The sequence below is a fragment of the Galleria mellonella genome, unplaced genomic scaffold (assembly GCF_026898425.1).
Source record: "Galleria mellonella isolate WM207_F2 unplaced genomic scaffold, CSIRO_AGI_GalMel_v1 utg588, whole genome shotgun sequence".
In the NCBI taxonomy this organism is placed as follows: domain Eukaryota; kingdom Metazoa; phylum Arthropoda; class Insecta; order Lepidoptera; family Pyralidae; genus Galleria; species Galleria mellonella.
This window is the reverse complement of record NW_026442124.1, coordinates 707,921-730,097: the sequence shown is the minus strand read 5'-3', so window position 1 is coordinate 730,097 and position 22,177 is coordinate 707,921. Positions and strand designations below refer to the sequence as shown.

Sequence of the window (22,177 nt, the reverse complement as noted above, 5' to 3'; positions counted from 1 at the left end):
AGGGTGAATCATGTGGAAATTTACCTGATTTGACATTACCAGTCTATTCTACCTGACCAGTCTATCTACCTGATAGGGCTGTCAAACTCCATTGCCAACAATCACTTTCCCCCCTCTATTTCCCATTACTACCAATGTACTCTATCAGGTCAATCTCTACGTGCCCTCCCCCCCGAAACCATTGTGCTGAATTCTAACCTATGGACTAACTGATCTGCTTTTATTCTCACCTACCATATCTCACTGGTGCCCCGCCAGACTATGCCATTAGCGCAGGTGGGATTACCATTCCATTATAATCCATTAAAAAAGCACCACCCAATTCTAACAGCTCTATTACCAGCAATACACCCTGTCAGGTCAACCTCCATGTGGTTCCCGCTTTTGACGTAATGGGCCAAATAACCTGCTTTCATCCTCACCTATCACCCCTCACTGGTGCCCTGTCTGCACTATTGGTTACCATTTCTTTATCACCAATTAAAAAACACCACCTAATTTTCATGCACCTCAATTCAATTTGATGATACCTAGTCTAGTTTTTCTTATTTAGCCTTTAGATTTAGAGCAAATCTTGCCTGAAAGGCAGGAATATTTATTATTTAATATCATATAGTTTATTTAGATTTAAGAACCTACTTTAAATAATGACAATAAAAGTCAAATAATTGTTATATTGGGATAAGGAGAGAAAGTAGGTAAAATAATATAGCAAGCCCATTATTTATTGTATTGGGAATTGCTAGCTTAAGTGATAAAAAGAGCTGATATGCTTTTTACAATGAAATAAATTTCTACTCAAATTGAAATTTTTTTTTTCTAAAAGACAACTTGCATTATCTAAGGAAAACTATATATATTTCATATTTACTACCTTTCAACCCCTCGGCTTGGCTCCTCCATAAAATATTTTGTAAATGTTTCTTAAACCAACTCTCTGTATATATATATATATATATATATATATATATATATATATATATATATATATATATATATATATATATATATATATATATATATATGTGTGTGAAAGAGAGAGAGAGAGAACCAAATTTCATCCAAATGTAAAATGTGTGATGAAAAAAGCATATCATCTTTCTTTATATAATGAAATTGCTGAATTTGTGAAATATCACATAATGCTAGCCTACAAATCAAGTTTGGCACAATAACAATAAAGTTTTTTATTGTTAACTTGTTTTTAACAATAATTTCAAAAACAAATAGGTAAACTTTGATGCTTTTAGATAAAGGTTTAGTTAATATGATAATAACAGTATATACAATGACACAAACTAATGGCATATATAAAAAAATAATTTCATACGTTAAATTGGTTAGAATATAATTGAAATTTAACAACTACCCTTAGTTACCTAAGTATTGTTTTAGGTGGTAATAGTTAAAGGCACAAAAAATAACCTAACAAGCGATGTGATCAAGGCTAAGTTGAAACCTTGAATAAGGTGCATAATTTCATTACCTAGAAAAGATACAAAAATTTCGATGAAATTTTTAAATACGATCATAATACACACGTTATTTTGCGAATACAATATTTTTTTTCTACGCAATGACGTCATTACATTGACAGTCAATAAACGACGGTAAACAATAAATTTTGATTAGACATTACCAATAACAACAAACGCTTGTAAATGCCTAGAAGAAATAACGGAAAACGTGAAATACGTATGAAGATAAAAGTTCACTTACAGTTTTCTTTTGAGATAAAAACTCAAAGTGTATCAGGGGTAACCGCGATCAGTGGTTGACAGGAAAACTAAATAACATGGCGGCATCTTGTCGCAGCCGGTATATCGGTGCTTTTAGTCATTCATAACACTTAACACTTACTCGAACTAATCACAACATCAGAGGCTTTTCTTGTTAATAACACTTCCCCTAATGAAATCAAAATAAATAAGTTCATATCACTCACTAAAACCAAAATGACGTAACATTCTCAACCTTCACGGTCGCACAATAGGTATGTAAGGCAGGTACATGAAAATATTGTTTTTAAAAATAGGCGCAAATATAGTTCACGTAAAACTAGCTTGGTTAATACCCTTTTATGCACTCATAACACTTTTTTACAATTACAATTCACTTGAGAATTTGTTGAAATAAAACCAAAAGCATTTCATTTTTTTGATTTAGTACAAACGTGACACGCAGTCAAGCAAGCTCGCAGTTCACTCTTCTTTTTTATTTTTTTTAAGAGCAGGGCTGCCTGTCGAAAAAAATTATTTATTTTGCATTGATCTTAAGTAAAAATGTTATTTTTGGATAATATAAATTACATTAAAGTGTGAGACACTATATTTATGTACAAATTATTATATTATGTTTATTGTTCTATACTGTAGATATTGTAATTTCTATACGAATAAATGAAACGCAGTCCATTCTTATAATAATCTTCCGCAAAGCAAAGTGTAGATGGCGCCACATTTTTATAAAGCAAATAAATTCTATTTAAATAAATACTGCTATTATAAAGTATTACTCTAATGTCAATATATACATGCATAAGAGATATAAAAAATTATTAAAAACTAGATTCCGCAAAATTTTGCAAAGAATATTCAAGATAGAAAGTACGTAATTGGTAAATAATAATAGCAATTAATAAATAAATATCATAAATAAAATTGTAATTCTAATAACAACCTAAGCATGATAAACGTGAATAAATGTTATACTAAGTCTATGAACAGACTCGACCATATAATATTTTGCTTATTTTAAATAAAAAAATCTATTAATAATTTGGATCTCTTACTTATTTCAATTTTAAAGTATTTATGGTCATTTCAACAAAACTTGGTTGCTAAGGCAGACTTATTAATATAGAAGATTAAAGTAATAATTATAACAAATAAAACAAATTATATTAAAACAAACTATATTTGACATATCTGACAAAACTAACATGTTTAATAGAAAAAGAAATGACCGATTTTTTAGTGTTGCAAGTAATTGTAATAAAAAATTCCTAAAATCAGGAGAATTTGTTAAACATGATTTGGAAATTAATTTCTACTTGGTTTTGTATAAAGATCGATTGCCTTGTTTTTAGATTGGATGTTGACGTACATGTCATATGACAGATGTCAAAATGATACAATCCTTCAATCTAGGGATTAAACTATTAAATAGTATTTAATGACACTCATCTACCTACAACTTAATGTACATCAGGACCGATGTTTCCCAACGTGGGGCGTGGTGGGCCCACGCCCCGTTTATTTTAAATTATATATTATATAATATTTTTTTACAATTTGTTAGTTAAGGGGAGGGGAGACAATTAAAAAATTGACTCGAAGCGATTTTAACTCTTTTGCTCCGAACCATTTAATTGAAATGTTGCGAGTAGATATCGGTGCCAAAATAACCAAAAACCGGAAATAAAAAAATACTATAAATATTTATTAGGTATAATTTCGTTTGACATTACCAAAATATCAACTGGGCGATTAGAGTCAAAAAGTAAACTTTGTCGGGAAAAATTATGTATGGGGGCATAAACATTTTAGAAATTTTCAAGTGGGGGCATGGCACAAAAAAGGTTGGGAAACACTGACCAGGACCATCGCCCATGCAATTGTTATGACTACAAAATACTTATTAATAGGATTCTTGATCATACACATTTATTTAAATATATAAATTTATTAATAATTTGCGGTTTAGATAGAATTTGAACCTAAGTTTAGAAGATTTTAACATTAAAACAATTTAACTTGAACTTAAATATCGATTAATATATAAAATGCTATTACGTCAATTAATAATTTTGATACTATAAAAAATTAATATTTAAATATGGAATGAAAAAAAAAATTGGCGTATCAATAACAGTTAGATCAGAAACATAAACTATTATAAACTTTTATGTAACTAAAATAGTAACCACTCAGTTAAGTATCTAAATAGTCATATATAATGCCTAAATGCTGTTTTTCTATTGAGCCAAAAGAGTGACAGATGGCGCTACCGAGCAGATATATTAGGTTCTTACATATGAAATTGGCATTTTGTATGGGAGGAATATAAAGTCAATTATTTTTTATAAAATATATTTAATTAATCAAAGTATACACAGTTGTTATCTATACACTTCTGCCATCTCATAAGTAGTTAATTGATCCCTTTAGGTACTAAAAAACTCTTTAAAGACGGTTTGGACTTACGATAAATTATAAATCGTTAACATCTGTCCTGAACGCTTAAATCTTTTGTCATGTACGAAAATAAGATCATTTTAGCGCTTAGAATGGTTGTAGAAGATGCAGTCGCGAATCGAAGGAGCTGTTCCACATTGATGCTATTGCTGCTCACGTGGTTAAGCGGAATTGGAAATTTCTGCGCCAACTGCATAAATTGTAAAAAAGCGTTCGATTCTATCTAAAAGGCCTCAGTTATAACTCCAGAAGATACTCGAACTATATAAAACGATAATACGGTTCGAGTATTCTTTTAGGCATACGTGAAGGACGACGATCCTTACCATCCAGAGCAAGCGATTAACGGATGCTGCTGACTGGATTGAGATTAAGAGAGAAATATTTCAGGGCGATTATTTGAATCCACTTTGGTTTTGCTCGTTAATAAATGCTTTTAATACTCTATGGGAGAATTTGGGAACTGAATGTCATTATCGGAAAGGAGGTATGTACATGAGTGTCTCATCTTTTGTACATGAATGACTTGAAACTTCTAGCTCAGAGCATCGAACGTCTGAGAAAACTGCTAAATATCGTTAACAATTATAGCAGTTCTATTAAAATTGAGCTCGGAATAAGCAAGTGTCCTCCATGTGCAGAGGGGGCGGATCACTCAATCTGAAGGGATCGTTACAGATCCCTCCAATATCAAAAGCCTCTCCGAGGTAGAAACATATCGATATCCGGGCATGTTACAAAGTATAGGTGTGTGAGAGACAGATTTTAAACAGTCTACGAAGGATTTTTTGTGCGCCTTTCAAAAATACTCAAAAGTTCCTTGTCGGGTGCGAATAAAATCCGAGCTTGTAACGGCTGGGTCATATCCGTACTCCTTTACACTTTGGCGTACTCAGATAGTCTCAAACCAATCTAGAAGCCTTGGATTGAATATTCCGTACTACTATGACCCTCCACAGAATGCATCACCCGAAGTCGTCAATTATGAGCCTGTACATTTCACTCCATCAAGAGTTAGCTTTCAACTTAAGAGCTCTCTTATTCACGAGACCGTACTTGAGTCTCAAGTACGGTCTCGTGAATGAGATACACTCGAAGATGTTTTTGGTTGATGTCGTAGAAACGCTTAAACCGGGAATCGGCTCAATCCCGCTGAAACCGGGAAGAAGTGGAAATATCTTGACTTAGGACACAAGCAATCTGAAACAATACCTCAAACGGTTAGAATTCCGAGGCAGCTCACTCTTGGGAAAGATACAGAAAACGGTGCTCTTAAATACTACCCGCATAATACGTTTGTTTCTCTTCTTGGCGCCCTGGCTCCTAGCCAACTGTACTTCTGTCGGGGATTAGTTTACCATGCTCTCTTCTTACGAAGGGAGATGGAAATAAAAAAAAAAAATATTACTATTATTCTGAGAAATTGCTGACATACATAATGTGAAAAGGTCAGTCAGTTTCTATATAAGCGTCAAACATGACGCATTACTAGCTGTATATACTTGTATATACTTATGTTCGCTAAAAACAGATCAACTTTATTATCAATACCGCGTAATAAGGTTACCATAATACCAGGTCAATCAGAAAGTATTGTGAAAAAGTTTTTATGTATGTGAGACTGGACAGTTATAATTTATTTAAAAATATGATTACTTATAAGTAAAAATAGGTACGTTCTAAATTCAAAACTTCCTTTCACATTTTTTGCGAACTAATTAAAATTGTCATGCCATGTCTCATTGAAAAATGGATTTGCGTCGAGAACATTTTCGCGTTATGGTTTTTTTACGATTTTAAGTGTCGCCTGAAACTGGACGAATCGTACGATAAACTTGAAATAGCATTCATGGATGAAGGCCCTTCTAAGGCAACCGTGTATCGTTAATATAATGAATTTAAGCGCAGTTGACTAACTTTGAGGGATGAAGAAAGAAGTGGTCGCCCTTTTTTTTTTTTTTTTTTTTTTTTTTTTTTTTTTTTTTTTTTTTTTATAGAACTTAGAATGGCAAACAAGCTGACGGCCCACCTGATGGAAAGTGGTAACCGCCGCCCATAGACACGAGCAGTACCATGGACATAACAGAGTATACTGTTTCGCCCATGATACCCCCATGCGTTGCCATTCCTGAGGACTCAGGTGTTATTCCTCTGTACCCAGTAAATTCACGCCATATCCCACCCTTCAAACCGAAACACAGCCATGCAAACACAACTGCTTCACGGTTGAAACACGAATGGGACAGAGGTACCCAAGCAATCGACTTTTGTACAAAGTCTCCCTCTGGTCTGCCCTTTGACGGCTGTTACGAAAAAAAACGTGCTAGCAGTGAAAAATCTCAAAGGTATAAAATTTTTGTCGCCGGATGCAGCGTTCTAGCGTCTGAACCAGTTTTCGAAAAAGTATTTCGAAAACTGGTTCAGATGCATGAAACTGGTGGAGAGTACTTTGAAAAGATGTGTTAAAAATATATTTACCCATAAAACATTTTTTTTAGTGTCGCAAAACTTTCTGAGTGTCCCACGTATTTGTTACCTAAGTATGAGAGAAATTATCATAAGGTTTAATTGTAAAAAAAATATTATAAATTATTAAAAAAATACAGATAAACAGTCCATAACGATTCGTAATGAAGCTTATCTTCATTGATCATCATCATCATCATCATTTCAGCCATTATACGTCCACTGCTGAACATAGACCTCCCCTATAGACTGCCATAAGGAACGGACTTAAGTCACCTGCATCCACTGACTGCCTGCAATGGATTTGAGGTTGTTACTCCATCTACAGTAAAATCGTCCTACACTGCGTTTGGCCGTACAGGGTCGCCACTCAAGAACCATTTTTCTTCGTCGGTTCTTCGAGCTATGTGACCAGCTCAAAGCTACTTCAGCTTGCTTATTCTTCAGGCAACGTCGGTTACTTTAGTTCTTTTGCGGATATCCTTGTTTCGGATTCTGTCACGCAAAGAGACTCCGAGCATAGCCCTCTCCATAACTTGCTAAGTAATTTAAATCTCTTGCATACGGGCAATCGTGTAGAAACATGTTTCGATTTCATAAGTTATCACTGGCTACACGTACTGGTTAAAGACCTTCGTCCTCAAACTTTGAGGTATTATGGATGAAACGATTTGGCGTAGTTTTCCGAACGCTGCCCAGCTGATTTGAATTCGTCGGTTGATTTCTCGGTCGAAGTTGCACTTACCTATTCAAACGAGTTGTCCCAGGTATAGATACTGGTCGACAACTTCAAACGTAGTATTCCCAATCGTTACCGGTATAGGTGTGACATGGACGTTAGACATGATTTTAGTCTTGTCTATGTACATCTTAAGAGCTACCTCCTAAAAAACACTATTGAGGTAATTGAAAATAATATTTAAATTCTCCAGGGATTCCACCATGATTATCTATGTCATCGACAAATCGAAGGTGAGTGATTTATTCACCATTGATGTTTTTACCATATCTTTTCCAGTCCAAAAGATTAAACACATCTTCCAAAGCAGTTGTGAAGGGTTTCGGGGACATCACCCTGTCTTACACTTTTCTGCATTGGAATGGTTTTCATACTCTGTTCATTACTCAGATAGACATTGTAGCCTTACTGTACATGCACTTCAATACTTCGATATACCTATAGTCAATCTGGCATCGCTGGAGGGACTGTAGTACCGCCCATGTCTCGACCAAATCAAAGGCATTCCCATAGTCCACAAATGCTAGACATAGTAGCAAATTGTACTTTTCGGTCTTCTGTATAATCTGTCGTAGCATATGTATGTGGTCTATGGTGCTAAAGCCCTTTCGAAAGCCAGCTTGTTCGGGTCGCTGAAAGTCGTTGAGTTTGCACGTAAGAAGTTTGGTCAGTAAACTCTCGAAGGGGTACTGGGTCGGAAAACCTAGTGCGCCCTGGCTATTGTGTGGTCACTTGTTCTGGTGGATTCGTCCGGCGGAAACGGTGGCTGACAATGGCTGGGGACAGTGCATCCCGGGCAATGGCGATAAGCGACGTCTCTTTAGATAATTCGCTTACCGACGGCTAATATTCCGACGTCTCGGATGGGGCAAGTCGACGACTTTGGAGGTTCTTCCTTCGACAAAAGTCGATGGTCGTAGGGACGCGATGAGTTGCCGATTCGTCTAATCTGCCCTTTTTATGTTTTGTCTTCTTTTTAGTTCTCTTCGTTTTTGGTTTTATTTACTTTTCTTTTCGTTCGATCTTTCTGTCCTTTTTCTGTCTGTCTTTTGTTTGTTTTTTCTGTTTCCTTTTCTGTTGGGAGTTCGGAGCTTCACCCGTCAAAGGACAATTTAAAATGAAGGCCAATCGTAAAACTGATTTCCCTAGGGCGGTACCACCCAAAGTGGGTGGAGAATCCGCCACCACCGCACCGAGTAAGCCGGGGGTGGTCAGCCCCGTGTATCTGGGGGAGGGGGGGGGCACCGGGAGGCCAGGGAGGTAGTAGCAGCGAAAGTGGTGAAGGAGAGCTCAGGAAGAGGGAGGAGGAGTGCAAGAAGCTCCTCGGCGAATATTACGCGCTCTACGAGGAGGAGGACACTGAGCGCACGGCGTCATCTCTCTCGCTCTACTCAGAGCTAGAGAGTGACGTCGCAGGCGAAAAGACATCCGGGCCAGCCGGCAAGATGTCTAGACGCAAGCGCCGCCTAGTAGAGCGGAAAACTGGTCCAGACAGTGATGAGGAGGACGCGGTGCAGATCGTCGAAATTCCGTCTTCGGCATCTGCGGCCGCCAAGAAAAAGACTTCCGCGAAAGCAGAATTGAAGGAGGCAATGGTCGTTCTGACGCTCACTTCCGCCAAAGACAAGGAAAGGCTAGCGACGACCGCCGTCGCTGGCAGCTCAAGACCCTCGGCCCGCCTGAAAACTCCTCGTTTTCTTGAGGAGGATACACGGCCAGCCGATACCTTGGGTTTGGATATAGACCAGAGGGCACTCCGGATCTTGGATGCTGTCAAGCGGTCGGGCAACTTGAAAGGGACGATTGTGAAGGAAATCAAGGAGAATATCTTCGCTATTCGCGATTCCTCCTTGTCCCTTGTAGAGCGCTCGACCACTAGAGAGAACGTGGAACTCCTCAAGACGGTGGAGCAGCTGACAAAAGAGCTTGCCCACCAGAGGGTCACTATGGACGGCATGCGCCAGAAGATAGGGCAGCAACGTCAGGAGATTGCTACTCTGCGCAGGGCGCTGTCATCCAACGTCAACGCTGATACGGCAGCGCTCATGGCGCGTAACCAGGCGCTTGAGCGCAACCTAAAGGAGGCGCAAAAAGCAAACTCCGAGCTGCGGCAGGAGGTCGTGCTGGACCGCCAGGACCTGCGTAAGGTGAGGCAGGAGCTGGCGGAGGCTAGGGCAGCCGTACCAACACCTACGGCGCCTGTGGCTGCGGTGGTTTCGCCTGCCGCCCCGGCCTCTTTACAGCTGGGTGCGGCCCCTCCACCCGATGAGGGTATGGAGGCACGTATCATCCGGCAAATCAGCAAACTTTTTGGCAGTTGATTCGCCGGAATTGAGGAGCGGCTTTCGCAAATAGGCAGCCAAAAGCTGCCCAAGAAGAGGAAAGCGCCAAAGAGCGCCTCGCAGCCTCTCGCAGTTAGGGCAGAAAAGGCTGCCAAAGTGAAGCAGGCCTCAACAGGTCAGCTGACTCTCGTTGTCGAAGCTGGCCCTAGTAGTGCTCCGCCACCAGGGTCGGAGACGTGAGCGACGGTTGTCCGGCGTGGTGGTCGCTCTGGGACCAAGACTCGAACGAGATCCGCTCAACAGGCGGGGAAGGCAGGGACGGCTCCCAGTAAAAAGGCGCTTAAAAAGAAGAGGAGGTGGTTTAGGGACCCCAGTCCTCGGCAGTGATACTTGCCTTGCAGCCGGGAGCTGAAGACAGAGGAGTGACCTACCACTCGATAATGGCTGAGGCGCGGAGGAAACTTCCGCTTAACCAGCTGGGCATCGAGGCGGTCAGGTTCAAACTGTGCGTCACAGGGGCACGTATTCTAGAGGTACTAGGCGCCAACTCCGGTGACAAGGCTGATCTGCTAGCCTCCAAGCTGACAGAAATCCTGCCCGACGGTGCAATCAAGGTCTCCGGGCCGATCAAATCGGCCGAGTTGCGTTTGGGAGACCTTGACGATTCGGCTACACCTGCCGAAGTCGTTGCCGCAGTTGCGCGCGCAGGGGTTCTTTTTTACAACACAGGAGGCAAACAAGCATGCGGCTCACCTGATGGTAAGTGACTACCGCTGCCCATGGTCACCCACAACACCTACGGCATTGCAGGTGTGCTGCCGGCCTTTTAAAAAGGAATATGCTCTTTTCTTGAAGGTTATGATGTTGTATCGGTTCGGAAATACTGCTGCTAGAAGTTGATTCCAAAGAGTGGTTGTGCGTGGGAGAAAGTGCCTTGAAAAATGCACGGTGGAGGACCGCCACTCGTCCACATGGTTGGGATGAAATTTTAGTTTATGGCGGGTTGTATGATGGTGAAAATCAGCAGCAGGTATTAATCCGAACAATTCTTCAGAGCACTCCCCATGATAAATTGGGTAGAAGATGCACAGAGATGCAACATCTCTACGCAGTCTCAGTGGGTCGAGTCGGACAGTAAGACGCCGATCGTCAACAATTCGAGGTGCCCGACTTTGAATGCGGTCTAACAGAAAGAGTTGGTACTGTGGCGCTCCTGCCCACAGGTGAGAACAGTATTCCATGTGTGGCCTCACTTGAGCTTTATACAGTTTTAGGCGGTGTTCCGGCGTGAAATACCGTCTCATCCTATTGAGCACCCCCAACTTTTTGGAAACTACCTTAGCTTTTTCCTCTAGATGACCGCAAAACTGGACGCCGCTAGATTTATCGACGCCAAGAATCCCCAGACTTGACTTATTATCGAGGGAAGTACCCTGAAAGTGAGGAGAGAGTTTGCGACGAGGCCTCTGTAAAAACGGGGGACATCCGTCGCGTCCCCTCGGTTTCTGACTCCGCCTGGGTACGCTGCCCGGTCGGTGCCGCTAAGGCACTGGTCAAAGGCGGCCGTGTCAAGGTAGGCTGGGTGATGGCGCGGGTGCACGCTCTGGACCCGCGGCCCATGCGGTGTTACCGCTGCCTGCTTCTCGGGCATGTAGCACAGCGGTGAACCGCGAGTGTCGACACCAGCGGAGGCATCCTTTGCTTCCGCTGCGGACAAGCGGGCCACAAGTCCGCCAAATGTGTGGCGTCATCACCCAAGTGCGGCGTTTGGGCCGCAGCGAGCCGGAAGGCGGACCACGTCGTGGGTGGCATGGCCAAATGCAGGCGACTGCGGAAGGCTCGTGCTCCGGTACGAGATGGCCGCGGGAGCGGAAAGACACCTAGCGGCGCTTTCTAGCGCCGTTGGGTGTCCCTTGGCTCTGAAGTAGATCTCCGGGATGTGGATGGCGGGATACATTCAAAGCCCAACACGAGACTAGAGATCCGGGAGGGGTGCGCTGCGTATTCCCGGCGCACTACTTGGAGTGGTCCCATAGGGGAGCGGCGCTGCTGGTAACGCCCAAGACTGCACCCGCGAGCCGTCGGCACGGGCACACGGCGCTGAGAGGAATACCGGGGTGTTTTAGTAGGTAAAAATCCCACAGTACCCATCCGTCGTCCCGCCGGCGGATGGGTCTCTTTCTGAAGATTTTCACCCTAGTTAAAAAAAAAGGAAACTCTCGAAAACAGTACGTAAACGCGATTCAGAAGGGATGTCGGTTTATAGTTCTTTAATAGAATATCACTCTTCTTGAAGAAAAGGACTACCGCGCTTCTGCTTCACGCCTTGGGCGTAACACCGTTATGGATGACGAAATTAAATAGCCTCTGATGGACTAGAAGTACCGGTTTTTTACTCGCTCTCAGAAGCTTTGCTGTAATTCAGTTCTCCCTCCGTACCTTGCAATTTTTTAAGTTGTTTGAGAGCCATTTCAATTTCCTGTAAATCGATGTCCAAGATGTCATCGTTATAGTATCGGGTGACTTTAGCTCTTTGGTCGTTATTCGCATTAGTATGTGGTGTTAACGACGTTTTATGAATGAATGAATTTTATTGCAAAAAATGTGGTACAATAAGGTCATATGGTAGTTTTATAATGATAATTATACAGCTGTCCACAGAACTCAACTTCTTGGTCTTCGACTTTATTAGCTTCGCTCAATAGCCAAACCTCTAGCGAGCACTTTGGCGACTTGATTTCGCTCTATTGCCTATTCAAGGTATACAGTATTACACTGGCGTATATCACGCCGTATACATTTGGAGATTTGCCTATTAAGCTGCCTATATTCTAACGCAGACATTGAAGACGGACCATAATTCACGCCGTTTCCTCATAAGATCTAGAGTGCGATTAGAGAATTTTTGGATTCTTTTTGAACGTTGGGGCTTGCAAATTTTAGTTTCCACTGCTTGGACAGTCACCTAGTGGAAAACTTATTATTGATATAGTCCGGTTCACAGTTCATCAGACACTGAAAGCGAGTCGACAATTCGAGTTGAAAACTCTCGGGTTTTCGATAAGGGCATACGAAGATCTTCGACTTTCCGTACTTCATTAGACGAAACCTTTCTATTCTAATATTCAGGTTCAATGTCTGTACCATTCGGGGATCATTTTCGGTTTTAAACCTATTGATCACTAAGACATCATTGAACAAATGGTGATTTGTCGTAATGATGAAGTCTATCTCATATTTTTGTTTATCCGTCGGGGCTGGCCCAGGTCCATTATCTTTGTAGCCGCTTTTGGAAGAAGGAATTCATCATAAACAATCCCTCCTTTAAGATTTTGCCGCCCTACATCGTAGTCTCCACCGTACCGTACCATTCTCGTCTCATCATCTTTCCATGTGCCCAGTTTATTAAATATTAAGATCCATATCTGAGTAAAAACCTAAAATATGTTTTCGTTTTAAATAATTGGAAATGGCCGCAATTTTTAATACATGTATATTAATTTGGAAGCAAATTGTATATTTCTGTATTTATATTATATCCGAAAAAAAACACACTTAATTCCAGTTTAAAAACCTGGGAAATTTTTAATCAAATTAGTTGCAACACAGAAAAATGTGCGTTTGTTTTAATTTAAAAAAATGTCAGTTAATTTGATAGTTGTCCGACTAAAATTTGACTCTTTATATTCCATGCTTTGTCTATATAATTAAAGTATTTACTTATGATTATATAAATAGAGCCTAAATTGAATGTCAAAAACGTCTCAACATTTAGTTAGTGAAATTGATATTTGTCTAATTCAATTTGATACATATTTTCTAAACCAAAACACAATGTATAATTTTTCTTAAATAGTGCTATCCAAACTGCTATCAATTTATCTATGAACAAACTTATCTTGTTCTTAACAATTTTCCACGACGGGAAAGGCAAATGAACTAAGTCACAGAGCCTGATCGTCAGAAAAAAGTTTGTATATCCATATTTAAACAAGGAAAAGCGCCATATTTTTTTTCAAGATTGTTTAGTATGGTCACGAGCGTTACGATTGTTAAGTTTTAGAATTATTGATGTATGAAGATGTCTTCTTTTATAATTCTCCAATAGTAAGGTATTAAAAAACAGACATAAAATGAAAGCATATTTTATGTTTATACTTAAATATAAACCAAAGTAATCAGTAAAAATAAATATCATTATAAATTTTTATGCAGTTTACCTTGTGCTTTCGTTTCGTATCGTTTTTATTTTTTAATTTAAACTTTAATGTAATTTCTCCCATATCCTGAATAATAAAGGAAAATACGGTGACCCCATTTCGTACATTTAATTAAAAAAGTTGCATTTTTATGGCGACACTATATAAGATACCTAAGATATTTAGAATTCTATAGAACTTTCACGAGACTTTATAAAAGAAGGAATTTCTCCATTCGATTGTTTTTTTTTAATGTTTGTTACCTAATAACTCTGTCAGTTGCAAACGAATTTGAAAATTCTGTTTTTATTTAAAAGGATAAACTTACAGATTAGTTTATAGATTATTTGTAAAAATCGGTTTAGTAATTGAGTTTTTAAATTAAGATAACTAGTTTTGTAAATGAAGTCAGTTTTTTTGGAAGATAATCTTACTTTGTTTACAATTACAAAATAAAACTATATATTATGCAAAACTAATTTATGTATAAGTAACAAGGAATACATTAATTTTTTTTTTCTAATTTATTTTATTCTATTATAACTGTATCACGAGCGCTTGCATATAAAAGTCGAACAGAATCGCAATAACCTACGCCGCGACGCGACCCAGTAACAATTACATATGCATCACCGGCACGTATAATACGTTTTGCTTTGCAATAATCAAGTGCGGCATGTATCCGAGAGTCGTTTTCAGAACTCCAACTACCTTTAGCTACCTCAAAATAGTGCACTGCGCGAATCCCTTTCCAAAAGCGCAATTGCCTTGCTGTATGACAAGCGCGAGTAACAGCTACAATGGGACACGTAGGTTTTGCGTGTGCTAAACTTTTAGCTGTACGTCCAGAATTTGTCAAACAAATAATTACAACTGCTCGTGAACGCATTGCGAGTTCTACGGCGCTAACACATACAGCTTTTGTAGGTTCTTCAAGAGGACTTTGCATCAATTCCATATTACCGTACACCTTTGGTTGCCAGATTATTCGTTCTGCGTGTCTACATATTACTGCAGCAGCAGCCAAACAGTGTTCAGCTATACGTATAGCATCATAAGAAGGTGCAAATTTTTTTAAAGGCGAATCATAATTAAGTTCCAAAGACAGCACATCTACGCCATCTAATACTAGATTAGCTATATCAGTAACACATAAAGTAGGAATCTGCTCATTTATTACTGCTTTACATAAGCAAGGCTTTCCTATTTCATTACATTTAGCGATAATAATTTTTTGGGCAATAAATATTTTTTCTACTGGTAAATCTGTACTTAATACGCACCGATCCAAATAAATACCATCTGCTTCAGATAAAATTTTATCAATATTATCAAATCCTAATACAGAATCAATACACGCGAAAACAAGGATATGTTTTCCTTTTTCAGATAATATGTCTCTTACTTGACGAATATCATAAGTAGTTTGAGCATTAGGCACCAACACGCCATCTACATCTGAAGCAACGGCCCATGCTATTTGTTCCTCCATATGTTCAAAGGTTTGTTGTGAAATATCGCTATATAACAATGATTGTAAACTAACTCCTTGTCCATTACGTACATTTTCTACATCATATGGAACTTGAGAAATCCGTACAGTCATTTTTGCACCTATTATACCACCGAATGCTATTGAACATTCAATGGAATCGTCTCCAACTTCTGAAACGACTAATTTAATTTTTCCTGGAGTTAAACTGTCAATATAAACTATATCACCTGGTTGTAATTCAGTAAGATGATCGTATCCGACATACAGACAATCAGCTGTGCCACTTTTTTGCCAGCTAGTATCAGTAGTTAACCTGATTGTAGCGTATTGAATAAGCTCTATGTTTGATTGCGGGCCACCTTTTAAATCACCTGTTGCGATGTCCGGCCCTCTAACATCCACCATAACAGCCAAGGGATAAACATATTGCAATTCTGCACTGTAATTGAATACAGCTTGTCTTATGCTCTGAATTAACTGGGCACAAGCATCTGGTTCCATATCACGAATATTAAGTCTAGCAACAGTCATTCCGGATGCTATTAATCTTTGTATTGTAGCTGGTTCTCGATTATGAATTCCAATATCACACATAAGACCAGTTTGTAATTCTTCACAGGGGTTTTTGTGGATATCTAATTTGCAGTAATGTTTTAGTAACGATGCTTGAGGTGGTATATAATTTTCATTTGCTTTAGGTACTGCTTCAATTGGAATATGCCAAGGTAATGCCATTGTATATTATATTAAAAAAAATTAAAACTTTAATTAAAATCTAAAAATTATATATAAAACAAGATATATTTGTTTTTAAAAAACAAAACTCATAAAATTCGTTTAATTTATATAATTTATATAACAGTGTATGTGATCAAAAGTATTTTTTATCCGCATGAAGTCAGCATTTTTTTTTAATTTTATATAGTACGAATTAAGTGTCTTTTAAAAGGAGGTTTTAATTTGTTTGATTTTTTCGTAACAAACTACCAAGGTAATCTGTCAGTGCTTAAATAAGTCATACTACGTATTAGGTTTGGAATATTTCACAAATAACTAGTGAAATATTATATTCTCCGTGAAATCGTACATAATTCTAACTAACTAACTCATAACGTTGCATTATAAAGTCTACTACAAATCACTAATTGAAATCGTAACAGACGGCCCACTGGGTCTTACAAAGCGAGCGAATAAAGACTTTCTCACACTACATTAAAGTCTCTATTCGATCACTCTTAACATAAAAAACATAAAGAGGTTCTTCAATAACGGTATTCAGGTTTCTTTAGAATCGGCAACGAACATGTGACACCTTTAGTGTTACAGTCGTCCATAGGTTTCTCATCAGAAGGACTGTATGCTTATTTATCACCTTCGTGGTATTAAGAAAATCCTGTTTCATTTTCAATAACAAATAGTAGCAAGTGCGATATTCATACACAGTAAAAATTACATTGAAACCTCCTTGACAGACAGCGACATAAAGGAAATATTCTGATCCAAAACAAGAAAAGTAACATAAAATTTCGTGAAAATAAAGAACAGCAATTAAATACTTCTCTAATTGGTAAAAATAGCTCGACTAAGATTATTATTATATCAGAATATTTAACCTACAAAGTACGAAGACTATTCTATGTTGCCCATGAACACGTGAAAAATAAAAAGTTTCTTGCCGCTTGGACAACAAAATAAACAAATTACAGATACATACTCATCTCCTTACACTTCACAATTTATCTGCATACTTTTATAGACACTAGCTTAGTATATCACAACGCATGTCATCAGTTTATTGTTCATATTATTCAAAATATCCAAATATCGTGGCTTATTAAATGGGATGTTTGTCTATTTTAAACATTAATGTTCAGTATCCGACAATGGATTGTATGGATTTTGAAGAAAATAACTTGGGTCTGGATTCACTAACCGTGGCTAAATCCATTTCTTGCGACATTGATAGCGTGAATAAACATATAACTAACAATCATTCTTCTACTAATTTCTTAGAATATAAGAGGTATAAATTGTAACATAAATAATTATAACACCCTTATCTACATATCTAAAATAGACTGGGATATTATAGTTCTCACTGAATGTTGGTTGCAATTGGCAAAAATAACCCCAGATCTGGTCGCATATATAATAGTTACACAACTTCTCATAATTCTCAAAATGAAGGTGTAGTAATCTATTACAAGAAATCTTTAGCAATTACTTTTGAGGAACCCAGCATTAATAACGCTAATTGCCTGGTATTAAAAATTAATTCCGAAACATGTATAATTGGTATATATCGTCTTCCTAGTCATCTCAACATTACCAATTTTATTATTTCTACTGATGGGCTACTAAAAAGATTTCTAAATACAAAAACATAATACTCTGTACTGGCATTAACATTGATATTGTGTCCAACGCTACTAATAAGTGTTTGTCTTCTCCCTGGTCATACATTTCGATTTCATAACTCAACATGTTTAGACCACATGATAATCATAATTCAGTTTCCATGTGCTTCGGGATCGAATCTTCTGTTATAGTCCATGAATGCGTGGCACTATGTCTAGTGCACATAATACCTACAAATATTACACCAATACTATGAATAATACAGTTAGTACTTTTAGGCCTATTTCCATCCTGACATCTTTTTTTTATCTTGGAACGTATTATTAACAATCGTCTAATAAAATAAAAATACGATCCAAATCTAAATAGTCATAAGCGTAGAAAGAGTTCTGTCTGTCGTTCTCTTGCTTTCCGCACTAGTCTCTCTCAAAAATTCTGCTTTCTTAGCCCCTACATTTACAATAAATTTAATTACTTGTTGAATATATATCCCTTACATAGATCAAGTTGAAAAAAAAAACAATTATTAAATATCTAAAATCTCTTAATTACCAGCAAATAGAAGGTCTTTTGACTCCATCAGTTTAAGGTCTCTACGTTATTTATTTTAATAATTCTACATTTTTATATATCTTAGCATATACACAGCACACACACACACGCACACGCAGACGCACACGCACACGCACACGCACACGCACACGCACACGCACACGAGTTCACACTCACACGCACACGGACACGCACACGCACACGCACACGCACACGCACACACACACACACACACACACACACACACACACACACACACACACACACACACACACACACACACACACACACACACACACACACACACACACACACACACACACACGCGAAACCTACTGAAGGCACAAGTCTCTCATAAAATTGGTCTCACATATTTAATTGTGTCTCAAGTTATTACTTTTTACTACCTTTTGTGAAAAGAAAATAAACCATTCATTCATTCATTCATTGCAAAGTGGCTGCTACTCTGTCTGCACCAGGCCAGAGACTGACTAGACCAGCACCGGATCACAAACCGGATGACAAGATTGAGTTTCAAGGAATCGTAGGCTCATTATTATACCTAGCAGTGTGTACAAGATCAAATATAGCCAACACAGTCAGTTCTATCAGTCAGTTTAATGCCTGTTACACTGAGGAACATTGACTTGCAACAAAGAGAGTGTGGCATTATTCAAAAAGAACAAAGAGCTATGGCATAAAATATAATAAAGGAATGACATTGCCAGTTATCCAAGGGTATGTTGATCCTGTTCAAGCTGGAGACGAAGAAAAGCAAATCGCACTCTGGATTTGTCTACTAAGGAGGAGCTATTTGTTGGGAAACAAAGAAACAACGCACAATCGCACTTTCAATAAGTGAAGCAGAATACGTATCATTGTCGGAAACTTCAAAAGAGGTAGCATTTCTGTGCAGGTTTCTCGTCAAAATCTTTGATACCAGAAAGGAACCAGTCACTATCTTTAGTTATACTCAATCGGCCATTGCTATCGCAGAGAACTCGATTCATCATCAATGCACGAATCATATTAACGTGAGATACTTCTTCATTAGAGAAACTGTGGAACTTTGTGAGGTGACTTTGAAATATAAAGACACCTCCCATATTGTAGCGATTCCTGAGAGCAGAGTTTGAGTACTGTGTGAGTGGTATGGGAGGCCAATCTTGATTGGTAGATTGATGAATGCTTGTGTGTATGATATGTATGTCTGTATGAGTCTTTATTGTATGAAATTAAGGAACTATAAATTACTGGCCGGTTTTAATTTAAAAAGATATGGTTTTTAAATTAAGTTGACACACTCATCTAATACCAAAGATTAAGCTAAACACCAATAGAAACTCATCCAAGTGCAGAAAATGTAAGAGAGAGTGACGTCACATCCTCGAATCTCTTCATCGCTTCACAGCTTCATTACAAGATGTTTTCAAACTCCTAGACTGGAAAAAAAATCGTATAAACATAAATGGCAACTACATCAGTCGCGTACGATTTGCCGATGATATAGAAATCATAGCGGAATCCCTGGACGACATGAATACTATACTCGCAGTGGAGGACGACGCTCAGTAGATGGAGACCTTAAATGCAATGCCAGTGATGTAGGTGTCTTTTTTTAAAAGATGAAAACATAATGGTATCCGCGCCTGCGCAATCGATATACACTGGCGGGGCACCAGTGAAAGATGATAGATGAGATTGAATGCAGGTCAGAGAGGTCGACCTGAGGGGGTATATTGCTAGCAAGAGGGCTATTAGACTTCTTTACTAACAATCCGTTACCCCCAATACAGGTGGCTCAGAACTATCCCATACGACAGTTTATAAGTTTAGAGTACTTTAGCAGATTTTTTTATTTAACTTAGAATGGTAGACAAGCTGACGGCTCACCTTATGGAAAGTGATAACCGTCGCCTATACACATCAGCCGTACCATGGACATAACAGACTATACTGTTTCGCCCGTGATACCCCTCATGCGTTGCCATTCCTGAGGATTCAGGTGTTATCCCTCTGTACCCCGTAAATTCACTGCCATATCGCACCCTTTAAACTGAAACACAGCCGTGCAAACACAATTTACGGTAGAAATACGAATGGGACAGAGGTGACCAAGCAAACAACTTGTGTACAAAGACTCCCTCTAGTAAAAAATGGCAAATAACAGATAACGGCTGATATGATGACTATTCGAAGCATTTGTAATCTAAGATAAGAATCAACCTTTACATTTTATAAATTTCTAAATTAATAATTCCCAGTCATTAATAGCAACACTAGATCTGACAGACTGTCAGATATAATTGTCAAATTCAAACTACGTTTTGTTTTTAATGTTTCCGTCGCTTCTTTAAACTTCAAATCGACCGTATTAAAAGACAAAAATTTTATTTTTACACTTAAAGATTTTGGAATTTTTTGTTCTTACTTTACACTCATGTTTGTACTTTGTTGTCACGTTTCACATTCAAATTTTGTTTCTTTTTTTTTTAATTTCCTTCATTAAGGGGTGGCTGTATCGCTTTCGTTAATGTTTTTGAAAATATTTACTAATTTATAAATTTCAGTTTGTTATCTCTTAAGGCTTTATCGACTTAACGTATAGGTAAGGAGTCTTTCATTTTGGAAAGATTAGTCCATATTGTTAACAATATACCCTGTCAAATATTTTACTATAAATATACCATAATTATATGGTTAGCTACTATCAGATAAACTGTACAGTTAAATTGTTTCTCTATATTTTTTATTTTATTATGGTAGATACAAATTTAATATTTATTAGTTTAGGAACATAAGAATATTTTTTTAAAGTGATGAAAATAGAATATGCATTGGCATGTTTTTGTGAATTACCAATGAGAAAGACAAGGTTGGACTCAGGGCAGGTAGCCCCTTTAATAAGTAACTATTTATTTATGTAGATTTGGTATATATATGTTGAGATGTTAGGTGAGGGTAAAGCCAGGATAGTTGGTCCATTGTAACAAATTCACCAAGAATAATTATGATATTTCTATGAAGCACTGCATCATGGTCAACTTAACAGGCTAACTATGGGGATTTTAGGCTCTATTCCTAACAATCTTTTTCCCTCATTTATGAATCAGCCATATTTGTAGAAAACAATATTATTACAAATTCTATTTTTGTATAATATTACAGATCTGAAGACTTAGAAAGAAAAACATGATCTATGACAGAGAGAGAGAGAGATATTTTACATTAAAAAAGGAGTGGTTATAATAGTTTAAACCTCTAGTCATTTTTAAAGTAGGTGTTGAATATTTTTAATAAATATGGATTTCGAAAACACTGTACGAGATCTCTGCGTTGGGCTTACTGCTTCACGGGCGACAGACCGAAAGAGAAGTGCAGAATCATTAAAAGATTTTCTTTCAAGGAATGCTTTGGGAGCTGTGTTAACGAAAAATACTCTAAAGAAATGTGGATTTACATGGAGTAATCTATTCAATGACATTAATGACTACATACTTAAGGTACTTATAGCTTATTCTAGTGCAGTGGTCTTTTTTAACGGGGGGGGGGGGGGGGGCAAGATTAAGAAATTCCAGAGTAGGGCCAGAATTATAGAAAAAATGCATTTTGTGTTAAAGATTTTAATCATAATATTATAAAAACATTACAGCATTACATACAAAAGTTACAAATTACCTTCAATAATAATTAATTTTTATTCGTAGGGTAGGCGTATGAGATATATGGAATTGTTTTTGATTTTCTATAATATTTTCTACTTTATATTTCTCAACTGTCAAAATGTAATTATAGCAGGCCGTATACTATCACTGTCGATGGACCTTCCGCGGGTCAGATTAAATACTTTCGAGGGCCGGAGTTTTTTGCCAGAGTATTTTTACTGTCAC

The 22,177-nt window shown here is 37.9% G+C and overlaps 3 protein-coding genes and 1 pseudogene across 4 annotated transcripts in view; 1 reads left to right on the top strand and 3 right to left on the bottom strand.

Moving 5' to 3' along the window:
* LOC113516935 (uncharacterized) overlaps positions 1 to 2,317 on the bottom strand; it is a 68,056-nt gene extending 65,739 nt beyond the window's left edge. Inside the window, exon 1 of one of the 2 annotated variants that reach the window (XM_052899600.1) lies at positions 1,720 to 2,317. The gene's annotated coding sequence lies outside the window, so the exon portion shown is untranslated. The remainder of the gene's footprint in view (positions 1 to 1,719) is intronic. The other variant, XM_052899597.1, reaches the window with a different exon arrangement.
* A 3,022-nt stretch (positions 2,318 to 5,339) lies between these two features.
* On the bottom strand, positions 5,340 to 12,830 carry LOC128201743 (uncharacterized; annotated as a pseudogene).
* A 1,575-nt stretch (positions 12,831 to 14,405) lies between these two features.
* Positions 14,406 to 16,255, bottom strand: LOC113517121 (pyruvate kinase PKM-like). Its single transcript, XM_026901705.3, has one exon. The coding sequence runs from the start codon at positions 16,110 to 16,112 to the stop codon at positions 14,412 to 14,414; it is 1,701 nt and encodes a 566-aa protein (XP_026757506.2). The 5' UTR covers positions 16,113 to 16,255; the 3' UTR covers positions 14,406 to 14,411.
* Positions 16,256 to 20,622: 4,367 nt separating this feature from the next.
* LOC113516618 (serine-protein kinase ATM) overlaps positions 20,623 to 22,177 on the top strand; it is a 31,575-nt gene continuing 30,020 nt past the window's right edge. The window contains exons 1-2 of the mRNA XM_026901049.3: positions 20,623 to 20,895; positions 21,456 to 21,790. Coding sequence (XP_026756850.2) covers positions 21,590 to 21,790 — 201 coding nt within the window. The 5' untranslated portion in view covers positions 20,623 to 20,895; positions 21,456 to 21,589. The remainder of the gene's footprint in view (positions 20,896 to 21,455; positions 21,791 to 22,177) is intronic.

Excerpts from the sequence above, each read along its gene's own strand:
- LOC113517121 (XM_026901705.3), bottom strand. The coding sequence starts at position 16,112 with ATGGCATTACCTTGGCATATTCCAATTGAAGCAGTACCTAAAGCAAAT.